General features: G+C 49.5%; 1 protein-coding gene across 1 annotated transcript in view; it reads right to left on the bottom strand.

Moving 5' to 3' along the window:
- Positions 1-3,288: 3,288 nt before the first annotated feature.
- The window catches only part of LOC140898846 (antigen WC1.1-like), a 51,813-nt gene continuing 40,459 nt past the window's right edge, over positions 3,289-14,642 (bottom strand). Inside the window, exons 7-15 of the mRNA XM_073313361.1 lie at positions 13,795-14,109; positions 13,159-13,221; positions 12,769-13,083; positions 12,175-12,312; positions 8,330-8,425; positions 6,793-6,876; positions 5,579-5,668; positions 4,812-4,955; positions 3,289-3,584 (exon numbers count right to left, since the gene is read on the bottom strand). Coding sequence (XP_073169462.1) covers positions 3,436-3,584; positions 4,812-4,955; positions 5,579-5,668; positions 6,793-6,876; positions 8,330-8,425; positions 12,175-12,312; positions 12,769-13,083; positions 13,159-13,221; positions 13,795-14,109 — 1,394 coding nt within the window. The 3' untranslated portion in view covers positions 3,289-3,435. The remainder of the gene's footprint in view (positions 3,585-4,811; positions 4,956-5,578; positions 5,669-6,792; positions 6,877-8,329; positions 8,426-12,174; positions 12,313-12,768; positions 13,084-13,158; positions 13,222-13,794; positions 14,110-14,642) is intronic.

The following is a 14,642-nucleotide window of genomic DNA, read 5'->3' as shown; positions in this document are numbered from 1 at the left end:
TAGAAAGCAGATAGCTGAGGAGCGAGCAAAAGACGTTCCGTTTCCTAACAGGGAAGGTTCCAGAACAATCAGGAACCTTCTGGAGACAATTAAGACAGGCTGATTAGAACACCTGCAGCCAATCAAGAAGCTGCTAGAATCAAGTAAGGCAGGCTAATCAAGGCATTTGGGTTTTGAAAAGGAGCTCACTTCAGTTTGTGGTGTGGTGTGAGGTGCTGGGAACAAGAGGCACTAGGAGCTGAGAGGGAGAATGCGGACTGTTGGAGAAGTGAGGTGCACAAGCATTATCAGACACCAGGAAGAAGGTCCTATGGTGAGGATAAAGAAGGTGTTGGGAGGAGGCCATGGGGAAGTAGCCCAGGGAGTTGCAGTTGTCACACAGCTGTTCCAGGGGGCACTCTCGACAGCTGCATTCCACAGGGCCCTGGGCTGGAACCTGGAGTAGAGGGCGGGCCCGGGTTCCCCCCAAATCCTCCCAACTCCCGGTCAGACACAGGAGGAGTCAACCTGGACTGTGGGTTCAGAAAAACGGCCAAGCTGAGGGCTGCTGTGAAGCTCGAAGGCGAGCAAATCGGTCAATAAGCGCAAGGCCCACCAAGATAGAGCAGGAACTTTGTCACTATATATATCTATATCTATCTGTGATTGGTTCCCACCCCACACAAGGCCTTGAGGGGTTAAAGTGGCTAGGCAGGACAATTAACTTCCCAGGCTGTGCCTGAAGAATAGGACTGCCAACTTTCTACTCGTACAAAACCAAACACTCTTGCCCTGTCCCCCGCTTCCCCTTTTCTGAGGCCCTGCCTCCCACTCACTCCATCCTGTCGTTCCCCCCCACATTGTCGTTCACTTTCCCCACCTTCACTCACTCACTCACTTCTCATTTACACCAGGCTGGCTCAGGGAGCTGGGGTGTGGGTTCCAGCGTGGGGACAGAAATGAGGACTTCAGAGTGCGGGAGGGGGCTCCAGGCTGAGTCAGTGGGTTGGGATGCAAGAGGGGGTGAGGGATCCAGCTGGGGGTGCAGGATCTGGTGCCGGGCCAGGGATGAGGGATTTGCGGTGTAGGAGGGTGCTCTGGTCTGTGACCAAAGGATTCAGAGAGCAGGAGGGGGATCAGGGCTGGGGCAGGGGTGTGGGGGGGCAGAGTGAGGGCTCTGGCTGTGGGTGCGGGCTCTGGGGTGGGGCTGGTGATGAGGGGTTTGGGGTGCAGAAGTGTGCTCTTGGTTGGGACTGAGGGCTTCGGAGGGCGGGAGGGGGACCAGGGCTGGGTCAGGGGGTTGGGGCATGGGAGGGGGTCAGGGGTGCAGGCTCTGAGCCGCACCTACCTGAAGCAGCTCCCAGAAACAGCGACATGTCCCTCCTCTGGCTCCTGTGCCTAGGAGCAGCCAGGGAGCACTGCCCCCGCAGCTCCTGTTGGCCACAGTTCCCAGCCAATGTTGAGCTGCGGGGGTGGCGCTTGGGTGGGGGCAGTGTGCAGAGCCCCCTAGCTGCTCCTACGCGTAGGAGCCAGAAAGGGGGAATCCAGATAGGTAGGAAGAAGCCCAGGGAAACTGCAGCACGGAGTAGGACCATACAGCCCTTGGATGCTTGTTAGAGGGTCGCATGGCTGGAAGCCAGTGTAGAGGCAGGCCCAGGTTCCTTATCAGCCACTGGGAAGTGGCCCAGGGTGCTGGGGATGCCAGCTGGACAGCTCGTCCACAAGGACTTTGAATTCCCTGGAAGGGGAGAACCTTCGTGGCTCAGCCCTCTGGCCAGGTCACTAAAAGGAAGCTGCAGCTCTAAGAGTGAGAGGGGCCATAGGGTGAAAGAGACGATGGGTAGAGACACCAACAGAGAAGGGTAGTGCCTGGCAAGAGCTAATCCCCAGAGCTACCAGGAGGAGGCACCACATGCAGTGAGTTGACCCCGTGAAAATATCCAAAGATAGCGTTGGTCCTTTTGGCCACAGCATGGCACTGGGATTTCATGCTGAGTTGTTTGTCCGCTATGTCACCTAAATCCTCTTCCGAGTCACAGGAATATGACCTTGCGTTTTATTAAAGCTCAGTGTTTGAATGGACCAAGCTAACCAAGTGATCCAGATCACAATATCTCCATAACATCCCCCACTTATAAAGGGAATCGCCTACTCAGTCACCTTCACCTGTTGCTTTCCCTGTTCTCTTTCCTTTTCTCCAGGATCTGCAGGTGTCATTTTGGGGGGAGTTCTCCTCCTCTCTTTGCCCTGGAACAGGGTAGCACAGCCCCTGAGATTTCCCTCCTCAGTCTCCATGGGTCAGTGACATGTCTCAGTAATGTCTTCTTCATTTTTCTCTTTTTGAAAGTAAATTGCTGTATTTCTGTGTCTTCATATGACCCCCTGACCCTGTTGAATGCAGATGATTGGAAACTCCTTTTCTCATCATTTCTATTTCCATTCTATCCTTCTACAGATGAAGTGACCAAACTGCACGCAGGATTGGTGGTGAAGGAAAGAAAGATATTTCTGTGAAATAGCGATGTACTCTGCAAGCATTCTGGTATTGATTCCACTGTGGGTTCATCCAGAGAACACTTCTGGCTTCTCCACTAGTCAGTACTCGGCTCAGCATTGACTTTAAACTATATTCGTAGATTGTCATGGAAATAAATATCCCACTGTGTGAAAATGATCGGTTTTACTGGGGTTTCGAGTAACAACTCAGTGACTTGTTACTTGTTTTAGCCTTATTGCTTCAGTGGAAACCCAGATTCTTATTAACTCTCCTCTTGTCATTATTTTCTATTCAATTTATTTATTTTCCTAGCAGAAATATTCATCCTCTCTATTTATTGCTAATGGGGAATTCTTTTTACCATTTCCTTCAGTTCAGGTGTGAATTACCCAGAAAGAATTTCCCATTTATCTCCTTGGATTCAGGGAAAGTTTCAGATCTGAATTAGGTTTAGTAACAACCATGTTGCTCATCTCAGAATGATCTCTTGCTGGTGTCTCACTGTTAACCACATGCCTGACGGAACATTCAGTGTCAACCCACCTCCCATCAAACAGCTGGCCATACCCAGAGGTGGCCCACTCTTGTCTCCTGGTTTGTTGTATCTCAGCCTCTCCCTGTGATGAACCCTGGAAACTGCACAATTCATCTGGAAAGAAACACTTCCACAACAGGGAAGACTTTCAGAAAGGATTTAATATGCAAAAAGGCACAAATTCAAGATGAAGAAATTACAGGCATAAAAAAGCAGGAAACGTCCACCCCTTGAAACAATGGAAAATTATACAAAGAAAGTTTATGAATCTTTTCCCTCTCACACTTGTATTTCTTGCAACTTCACACAAATCTTACAGAAACACCTGCTTTGTCTGTCAGACTGGAAGGGACTGTCTCTGGACCATCATAACAGAGGGAGCATTTCTAAGAGAAAGAGGCGAAGCATTTACATGAGCACAAGGTTATTTTCTCCAATCACATTGTTCTGATATTGATCCCCCAGAATCACAATGTCCCACATCATCATAACCTGTGTCTCCCAGAGGCAGGAACAAGGTTTCCTTCTCCATCCCAGATACACCTTCACTCCTTTGCGAGTGCAGACTCCCACCTGAAAGTACCAAAGGAGACACATGCAGTCAGTGGATCCACTCTATGGTGATGGGCAGCAGCAGAGCAAGGCGGCGTTTACAGCAGTGGTTCTCAAACTTATCTGATCAGCACCCTTCTTTGTGTCCATTGTAGTTGATGCCATCCACCCCCACCACACAAGTACATCTACCGATTTACAAAAATCAACGTGCAACTCTCACTAAATATGAAAAGCAGTCGGGCATTGAGTCACAAAGAGCCATGTAAGTACATAGCTCCCTGGCCGTCGAGCTCTGAAGGCAGGACTACCGCCAGCAGCAGCGGAGAAGTAAGAGTGGCAACACCATACGCTGCCATCCTTACTTCTGCGCTGCTGCTGGTGGCGGCGCTGCCTTCGAAGCTGGGCACCTGGAAAGTAGCCGCTGCTCTCTGCTCTGGCTTCTCATACTGCCCCAGAATATATTCTGTGCTCCACAGTCTGAGAACCTTTGCTCTATGGTGTGGGTTAGGATTTGTTCCCCCTTCAGTCTTCTGGCTTGGTCTAGAACAAGTTCTAATCCATCATCTCGATACATAGTCTAGAAATTAAAACCTTTGGTTTCCAGACCAGCTAACACTGCCCAGTGCCAGCTATAGCTACCTGTACATTGGTGAAAAAAATCCCAAGCACTTACCAGCCAGGAGCACTTACTTAAGGACATCAGAACTGTCACTCTGCCCTAACAATGAAGATAAGCATCAAGTACTAAGCAATGCACATTTCATCACCACTGCACCTCCTCTGCTCATGGCACAACAGGGAGGGGAGTGGAAATTTAGGCCAAGGATAATGGGCTAAGCCCGACTTTTACAGGAAGTGTCATGGGCTCTTTAGCATTTGTGCAGCAGTAACATGACTTTGGTTTATAAGATTCTGCCCAAAAGATACACGTTCAGTAAATAGGTAGGAATCCAGTACATCAAGAGTAGGGCAGCCACACAAGGATTTGAACCTAGAGCTTGAGGGAATCCTAGCTATCTTGCTGGTTTGACCAGGAAGTACCACCCAGCACAGATCCTACTTTTCCTCTCTCTATTTCAGGCACTGAATCCTCTTCTTTGAGGGGAGGGAATGGAGAGATGAGAAAAGGAGAGTTTTTCTCACAGGTGTTGGGTTGGCCAGGGCTGTTCCCTTGCTGTGAACTCCACATTTCCAGCTACCCCACTCTGCAGAGACACTGGGAAGTGCAAACAGTTCTCCACTCACCTGTCTGTGCATCCCTGTCCCTGTCACTCGCCCCAGTGCCTTTGTCATCATTCTGCCCCAAGCCAGGGTCACCTTCAGGGACAGACACTTCTCTGGCATCATCGTAAACAGCCCCTGGGACATCTCCAGGCAGGGCAGGGTCATCTGACGTGAAGATGGGAAGTAATTAAGAGAATATTCACAGTAAAGACAGAAATAAACTACAAGCTGCAGATGCACCAGCCTCACTGGTCCCTGGGCAGTCCACCTTCAGGGCACTAAGAGAAGCCCTCCTCTGGAACCCTCAGACTGGGGGATTTCACATATCACATTGATTTGATATATTTCAGGAGCTAATTGTGAGGATCCTAGAGCTCCCAGATTACAAGCGTGGAGGGGGCGGGGAGCCAGCTAATAAGATTGGAACATGGGTCCTTGGGTGCAAAATCTCTGTGTCCCCCGCAGCACAGCATGTCTGACACAGATGTATATAAGCTGGGGCAGTGGCCTGAGCCAAGTATGACGTGGGCAGCTCCTGAGCAAACTGCTCCTTCAGTCCCTGCAATGGGCTTTTATTATGCCTTAGGACATCACATGCTTCCCTACACCTGGGCCTCTACACAGCTCTTGTCATGCACCTGGTCAGCGCCCCCAGCGTTACGCCAATACAGAATACTGGTGGGTGAACTTCCTGGTTTTCTTAACAAACCACTATTGTCCCTACTGGGAAATACAGTTAGTTTTTCATCAGGGTGACATTGCTTCCAGGAGGCGGATTCACTGCTCACCTCGGCCGTCTGGAGTCTGGGGGACGTCGTTCAAGGCAGGCTCCTCCACGTTATCGTAATCCAACTGAGACCCCCCTGGGGAAACTCTCCCTGGAACGGCAAACACCACACTCAGCCCATGACACCAGCAGCGTCTCTTCAGCGCAGGTGGCCCTTCTAACTAGAGCTGTGTATCATGGCACGTGTGAGGGGAAGTCACAGGGGCCCATGGGGAGAAGGGCACAAGTCAGAGAACTACAGTAAAACAGGAGTCCCAGAAATAACAAGGGGCCAATCCTGTCCCTGCAGAATCCAACAGCAGCTCTTTCACGTGTTTCCGTGGGAGCAGGATTTGGTCCTGTGCTAAGATAACAGGTTGGAACATGGGCACTGCCAGGCCAGAGCCGTCCTGTGTGAATCCAGCTGATCTCTGCAGACAGGTTTGAATTTTCCTGTTACACTGGGGAGGGGGAACCTCCCCTCTGCAGGAATTAAAGCTCCCGCTGGAAGGTTAATGGCCTGATCCTTTGTGAGCTCCTGCTCCTCACTAGACTCTCAGGCAGCCCAGGACTCAGCTTGGCAGCGCTCCAGCTTCTCAGCAGAACTGGCTCATCTGCTCAGTGTCTCCTCCCCCAGCCACAGGCTAAACTCCCACAGGGCCCAAATCATGGACTCCCTTGAGAGCAACTGGGGGAGAAATGCCGCCCCGTCTATGATTAGAGATGGGGCCAGGCCCGGAAGTTCAGGTCCAGGATTTTGCTTCAGCCTGTTACAGCGACAGGTGCCAGCCCCAAAACGGAGATCCAGAGCTGGGGTCAGAATCTGCAAATCCCTCTGCCCCCCAAAGTTCTGGTGGGTTCGGATCAGTGAGTTGGGCTAAGCCCATCTGTAATTATAACACAGGACAATCTTCCTCTCTCTCTCGGGGGCAAGAGATGAGCCCTGCTGGGCACTGACCCCTTCCACCCAAAGAGACTGACCCATCTCCTCCATCTCCTCACCTGGGGAGGTCACTGGGAGCCACTCCGAGGGGTGTGTGCTCAGGAGATGGTCACATGTTCCCATCCTGAGATTCTGACAGAAATCCTGTTCAATGGGATGAGACCCGACTGTGTACAATGGGAACCGTGTGTGTGTGTGGGGGGGGGGGGTTGGAAATGGCTGCAATTGCAGAAAGTGTGATAGAAATTCATTTCTCTGCCCAGATGTGGGTCTCTCGGCCCCTCCCCCGTTACCTTCTTCTGATCCAGGATCGTTTTCCCCCTCGCTGTCCCCGGTGTAATACTGCAGCTTCGTCACTGAGTCATCTGAATAGGAGACTGGAGAGACGAGAACCAGAAATTCATTACAGTGAGAACAGCAGAACTGCGGGACTGGGAACACATCTGGGGCCTGGAGCAGGATTTCCAGTCTCAGTCTATACCTTCTTCTACAGGACATGGTGACTCACAGCAACTCTGAGCGGTGAGAGGCTGACTCAGACTCCCCAAGAGAAATCTCCATGTTATTGTGATAAATGTGACTGAGGGGATGATACGATCTGACCTGAAGGATGCTGTGGTGAGTGAAAGGCCCGTCTCTGGCTGCTGGTCCAGGGAAGTTCCACAATTCTCCTGGCCTCCTCAGCCATAGAGGGGACTCCTCCTGCTTAAGGGTAAATACCCACCTCCCCCATGAATCAGTCGATCAGCTCTCCGTGGTGTTTCCAGATTAAACCAAGAAAGGCCCAGAGCAAAGTCTGTGATTCATAAATTTGTTAGTCTCTATGGTGCCACAAGTACCCCCTTTTTTTTTGTGATTCACTGTAACCATCTTGGCAGTGATGCTGGGAGATGCCCTGAGCATGTTCCCAGAGCCCCACCACAGCACAGCCCTTGGGCAGGATGTTCCCATCAGACATTGAGACAAAATGGCACAAAGGATAAAAGGGCCGGGACTCAAAGTCATGAGGCTTTCCTGAGCTGATCTCTCTGCTCCGGGGGCAGGAGGGAGCCGACCCAGCAGACCAGTGGCTGCGGTGGGAGGGGGGCACAGAACATCCACTGCTCCAAAGAAGTTTTCAAATGATAGTTTAGCCTGCCCCAGACAGTCGCTTTCCTGACCCCTCACTGGTTACACGCCAAGGCTGCAGGACGGGCAGATGGGAAATTAACTGCCCCTAGAATTGGGACACTCAGTGTATGGTGGGAAGGAAACCCATCTCCCTCAGTCTACATGAGTAACTGCTGGTCTCACCACAGACCCAGCTCCCACAGCTAGAGCTTGGCAAAAAAAAAACAGATGGTTTGGTTTTCTGACCGTTGGGGGAAAAAAGCAAAACATAAGATTGTTTTGAGTTGAGCCAAAAATGACTTTTTGGGGCAATTTTTGGGAAATGCAAAAGTAAAAAAAAAGTTTAATGTTGAATGAAACCATTTGGTGTTCTTTTGGACATTCGTTAATTTTTTTTTCCCGATAATATTAAAGGAAATTTCTAATGGAAAAGTAATATCCAATTGAAAAAAACAAAATGTTTTCTTTTGAAAGTGTCGAAATGAAATGAATCGTTCTGTGTGTATTTGGAACAATTGGGTGAAATCGACAAGAATTTGTGAAATGTTTGGGTGTCTCTGAATCTCCATTTTTCACCAAAACATTTCGCAATGGAGACTTGTGCCCAGCTCCAATGACAAGCTCACAGGGCGGAAGCTGCAGCGATTTAACTCTGGGTCAGGGCCTCAGATGGACAGGGCATTAGATAGCTGCTCCCTGTTAAGAGTGAGACCCACAGACCTGAGCGACTGAACATCTCCTGCTTTTTTCTCATCAGGTTATAATCAATCTCCTCGTACACGGCTTCAGAGAAGGGATCCAAGGGTCTTCTGGAGCCTGAAAACAAAGGGCAGGGTTTGCACAGGGTCATTGAAACCAGAGATGGGAAACACTATGGGATCATCCAGCCCCTCCCCGTGGGCCCAGTGCGAGCCTGAACCCTACCACACATTCCCACTGCTGGAATTTAAATGAGCCAGGTGACAGTATTTCTTTCCACAACAGCACTTTGATGATGGTTCCCAGGGCTAATTCGCTGTCAGGAAGCTTCCTCACATTCATCTTAAATGGTTTTTTAATCTCATCTCATTATTTCTGGCTATTCCCCTTTGGAGCAGCTTAAATAATTCTTCCCCCACCCAGGTGTTTATCTGCAAAATGGTGAGAACATCTTTTTTTTCATTGAGTTTAAGGCCAGACGGGACCATTAGAACATCTAGTCTGACCTCCTGTATAATACAGGCCACTGCATTTCACCCAGATAGCAATAGGTTTGAGCCCAAAGATGCACTTCGAGTAAAGCATTTCAGTCCTCAGGAGAATAAGCTATTGTGTGCCACAGGCAGAAAGCAGGAGTGAGTAAGGTACCACCAATGCCCAAGGGCCCCGTAGTGGCAGGGAACTGATTACTTGAGAGATGCCTTGATAATCGTGGCTGGCGATTCATGCTCCATGGTTCAGAGGAAGAGGAAAATCCCCCAAGGTCCCTTTTTACCAATCTGACCTTGGGGGAAATTCCTTCCTGACCCCAAATCTGACAATTGGTTTGACCCTGAACATGTGGAAAGACACACCAGCCAGATATCTTCGAAAGAGGTTTCTCTGTATCACCTCAGAGGACTGGTCCAGCCCATCCAGTGTCACAGCTCCCTCTGGCGACTCGTGGCGAACCGGGGAAGTCCCGGATGACTGGAAAAAGGCTAATGTAGTGCCAATCTTTAAAAAAGGGAAGAAGGAGGATCCTGGGAACTACAGGCCAGTCAGCCTCACCTCAGTCCCTGGAAAAATCATGGAGCAGGTCCTCAAAGAATCAATCCTGAAGCACTTGCATGAGAGGAAAGTGATCAGGAACAGCCAGCATGGATTCACCAAGGGAAAGTCATGCCTGACGAATCTAATCGCCTTTTATGATGAGATTACTGGTTCTGTGGATGAAGGGAAAGCAGTGGATGTATTGTTTCTAGACTTTAGCAAAGCTTTTGACACGGTCTCCCACAGTATTCTTGTCAGCAAGTTAAGGAAGTATGGGCTGGATGAATGCACTATAAGGTGGGTAGAAAGCTGGCTAGATTGTCGGGGTCAACAGGTAGTGATCAATGGCTCCATGTCTAGTTGGCAGCCGGTATCAAGTGGAGTGCCCCAAGGGTCGGTCCTGGGGCCGGTTTTGTTCAATATCTTCATAAATGATCTGGAGGATGGTGTGGATTGCACTCTCAGCAAATTTGCGGATGATACTAAACTGGGAGGAGTGGTAGATACGCTGGAGGGGAGGGATAGGATACAGAAGGACCTAGACAAATTGGAGGATTGGGCCAAAAGAAATCTGATGAGGTTCAATAAGGATAAGTGCAGGGTCCTGCACTTAGGACGGAAGAACCCAATGCACAGCTACAGACTAGGGACCGAATGGCTAGGCAGCTGTTCTGCGGAAAAGGACCTGGGGTGACAGTGGACGAGAAGCTGGATATGAGTCAGCAGTGTGCCCTTGTTGCCAAGAAGGCCAATGGCATTTTGGGATGTATAAGTAGGGGCATAGCGAGCAGATCGAGGGACGTGATCATTCCCCTCTATTCAACATTGGTGAGGCCTCATCTGGAGTACTGTGTCCAGTTTTGGGTCCCACACTTCAAGAAGGATGTGGATAAATTGGAGAGAGTCCAGCGAAGGGCAACAAAAATGATTAGGGGACTGGAACACATGAGTTATGAGGAGAGGCTGAGGGAGCTGGGATTGTTTAGCCTGCAGAAGAGAAGAATGAGGGGGGATTTGATAGCTGCTTTCAACTACCTGAAAGGGGGTTCCAAAGAGGATGGCTCTAGACTGTTCTCAATGGTAGCAGATGACAGAACGAGGAGTAATGGTCTCAAGTTGCAGTGGGGGAGGTTTAGATTGGATATTAGGAAAAACTTTTTCACTAAGAGGGTGGTGAAACACTGGAATGCGTTACCTAGGGAGGTGGTAGAATCTCCTTCCTTAGAGGTTTTTAAGGTCAGGCTTGACAAAGCCCTGGCTGGGATGATTTAACTGGGAATTGGTCCTGCTTTGAGCAGGGGGTTGGACTAGATGACCTTCTGGGGTCCCTTCCAAACCCTGATATTCTATGATTCTATGATTCTGTAACTAAAGTCTGATGCTTCAGAGGAGGGCAAGAAACAAAACGAAGCAAAACAAAACACAAAGATGGGGTCTTCCCAGAATTCCTTCCTGACCCCTGCAGGAGACTGGCTGAAGCCCTGAAGCATGAGATCTGATTATAGTCATTGTCTTACTGCAAAGTTGTGACTGTTACATGTATGTTGATGGCAATCCCATCTTCTATCTTCTTGCCAAGGAGCTGGTCGCTAATGTTTGTATAAAGTGTGTTATAGATGTAAAATCCCCGACAAGTACCAGCCTTGAGTACAAGACAATAAAATGCTCCTTTCCCACACTTCTCCTTCCTAAGATTGTCTTTTCTACTGGATCACTCTTTTCACAACTATTTACCACAGCTCTATTTTTATACACCTTTTTTCCTTGATAATATTTCCAGTTTCTCTCGGTCCCTTTTCCATGATGTCTCTCCTCATGATATTCAGATCCCCTCCCTGTGGCAGATACTGCAGCTCCAGGCAGTATCTTTGGGAATCACTAGATTAAAGCTATGAATGGTTTATGTTCTACTGCAAGTGGGACGGTTATCACAGCTCCTCCAGGAAGAAAAAACACTGAGTGAGTGTGTGTGTGTGTGGGTGGGTGGGTGATTAAGGTGAATCACTGAGATTGTAAACAACTCCAGAAAGGTAAAAACCTTCAGGGTGGTTTATACAGACTGGTTCAAACTGGGTTACCAGAGACCAAGAGACAAAGGAGGACTTCTGATATGAAAGGCTGAGTTTAAAAAGACCCAGGGCTTTCATTTTGATTCTGCAAATGGGCAGGACCTTCTGTCCATAGGGATCTCAACACTGAATCGTTGGAGGGATGTTGGTCTACCAGGCTGCCCATGAGGAAGATGGATGAATTCTGGTATGTTCAGCAAGTGTGGAGGAATTTTTATTGTTTTTAATATTTTCTCTGTCATACTTTTATCCTCGGAATAAGGTGTAATCTGCCGAGAGAGAGCTGGGTGGTAACTTGTAACTGCTGGCAATGCCCTGCTCATAGCCCTTGGGGAGAAAACACAGCATGGGGGCTGGCCTATAGGCAGACTGGTTTGCTGGGGGTATCACAGTGGAAGGCAGGGGACTGTACAGTCTTAAAAACCCCTGGCCGCAAGGAGATGGGACAGGGGTTTCCCACCCAGAGACAGGTGAGGGCTGGAGGCCTGAGTAGGCATTCCTGGAGTGGATCACCGGAGGGTGGGGGCAGGTGGGGATACAGATGCCGTTTCTCTGAAACTGTAAAGGTCCCTAGCCAGTATCATCTCCAGATTTCATGGCTGGGCTGTTCCACTGCCGGACAGTTAATGAAATAGTAAAAGAGAGAGGCGTTAACAGGCACCCTTGGCCAGCCCACCCAGCCTGGTATCGCCCCTCACCCTGACACCCTGCAGCCCCCCTGCTATTGCAGAAGCATTTCACACAGTGACACCAATCAGGACCCACCTCTGAGCTGTGCCCTGGCACTTCGCACCTGCGCCCCCAGGATGACTAAGACCAGGCAGAGCAGGGCCCCCAGGATAATGCAGATGACCACGGGCACCGTGACTCTCCCACTGTCGGTCGGAGGGCGACGCGGGGGAGCTGGATGGAAATGAACAAGCGACAGGGAGAGATGAGTCTGTGAGAGTCGTGGGAGCCCACAAACCTGTAGCAAGGGGGAGGTGACGTGTTTGTTCCCGGGGGGATCCTCACCTCTGAGAGTCCCTGGTTGTCTCCAGCTGTCACCTCCACAAACTCCCTCACAGCAGCACAGGGCCTGTTTGTTAGTGATTTAGGGCCCAAGTCCCTTGTGCTCTGTGCAGCAATGAGGACTCTCATAACAAACCAACACAGTGCGGCCTGTGATGGATACAGGGGCTATGTGGGCTGGTGCCTGAGCCAGTCTGACCTCACAAAGGTTCCACCCCTCAACATCCAGGATGCTCCAGCACACAGGAGATGGGAGGGCCTGGTCTGGGACCAAAGGGGATGGGTGGGCTAAACCATCCTTTTCCCTGAATATTACAGCATGTAGCAGAAACATCTCCTGTCACTCACCTGAGCAATTCACGGCAGCATCTTCCTTATGACCACAGTTGCTCTCACCCCAGGGCTTGGCAGGACAGTCCCAGAGAGATGACTCTGTCCCTCTGCAATTCAATGTCTCCACCCAGATGGGACCAGTCCCCTCACCGAATGCAGCCTCGCCCAGGGCAGATAGAGCAGATCCACAGCCCAGTTGTTTACACACAACGTTAGCATCCGCCATGTCCCAGAAGTCATCACAAACTGTTCCCCAGAAGCCACGGTACCAAACCTCCACTCTCCCCGAGCACCTGTCCTCTCCTCCCACGATGCGTAATTTCTCCTGGTCTAGAAATGCAGAAACCTCACATGTTACTGGGACAACTTAGGGACCAAGAGGGAGACAGTGAGAAGCAGAGATACCTGTGCAGCTTGGAGAGTTCGGGCATTCGGCAAACAGGGTCTGAGTTGGTTTTGGTTTTTTTCCTATGGAGAGAAAAAGCTGAGGTGAATGCACTGGGTTGTGTCTGTGATGTGGGAGTAGAATTTATCTGTATTTTAAACCCCTAATTTCAGCACTGTGGGAACTGAAATGTGAACTCTGGGTCATTTAATACTTAATTAATTTGCTATTCAGCTGTTACTCAGACACACAAGCCGACATGCACCCAGACTTGTGGGGGATTCCAGTTCTGACCCAAATTGCACAGCCTGGGCCCACCTCTGAGTGTTCATCCCAAAAGGATTAATAACCACAGAGCTGCCTCATGATGGTCTCTAGGGAGAGGCTTTTCTTGGCTCTCAGACTACCTTATCGCAGTGTCTAACACCGGTCTCTTTTAAGATTAATTGATTAACTTCCATGTTTGTTGTTAATCAGACAAATGATTGTTCCTATAAAACATCATGAAAATATGTTTGTATCTTGTGTTGAGAATTTAAATCTGCCTACACTGAGATGTGAACAACAACAAAAGTTCTATCCTAACCTTTCAATTAATTAAACACATCGTGTACATGTGGGTTTGCACACGCACATGCAGGTAGTTTCAGAATTACCAGTACAAGAAATATGGGTCTCTTCTGCTCGGTTATCACATGACTTTGGATCCCAGGGCTCTGACGGGCACTGCCAGAGGGAGCTGTGCTGCTCACTGCATGCAACGTGGTCCAGCCACGTGGGACCAGAACCTGGTCCATATTCAAAGTCTCTTGCAATCTGCCCTCCGTCCCCACAGTTCAGCTGTTTGCAGACAATTGCTGGGGTGACTCCAGACATCTGATTGGAGCAAACACTGCCCCACGTCCCATTGTAGAAAACCTCCAGCCGCCCTGCACAGTCACTGTCGCTCACCAGCCTCAGATCTGTGAACTCTAGAAGAAAATGCAAAAAAAGGGAATTTAAATCATTTGATTCTGAAATGAACTGGGGTTTGAAGAGTGAAATCCCAGCGATTGCTAACGATCCTGTGCATCATTCTGCAGGAGCAACGGCTAGAGAACCACTCCAAGAGTAAGAGACTCTTTTAGACACCACGGGCCCCTTCGAAATACAGTGGGCATCTCTGGAAGGCCACCATTTACCAGCGGCTACATACCGATTGTAATAGATAAAGGCTGGGAAGGATTGTGACATTGGCAGGCCAGATGCCAGCTCTTGCCCAGGCTGCAGGCCTTGGCTGAAAACTTACAATCTCGTAGCTGGAGACCAGGAAGGGTCACATGTGTGTTAGTTTTGCTGAAAACAGGTATTAGTCTTGAAAGAATGTATTGAGTGTTTAGACTTTATGAAATGCTGGTTAGTTGCTGCAGGCATTAATCTCACTTGTAATGTCTGTGGTCCATGCAACAAGAACATATGTAAGTTTTGCTTTATAACTGAAAATGTTTGCTCTGAACTTGTGAAC

This window comes from Lepidochelys kempii, chromosome 1 (genome assembly GCF_965140265.1).
Source record: "Lepidochelys kempii isolate rLepKem1 chromosome 1, rLepKem1.hap2, whole genome shotgun sequence".
Taxonomy (NCBI): Eukaryota; Metazoa; Chordata; order Testudines; family Cheloniidae; genus Lepidochelys; species Lepidochelys kempii.
Note: the sequence above shows the minus strand (reverse complement) of the source record. Positions and strands in the feature narration are given on the sequence as shown.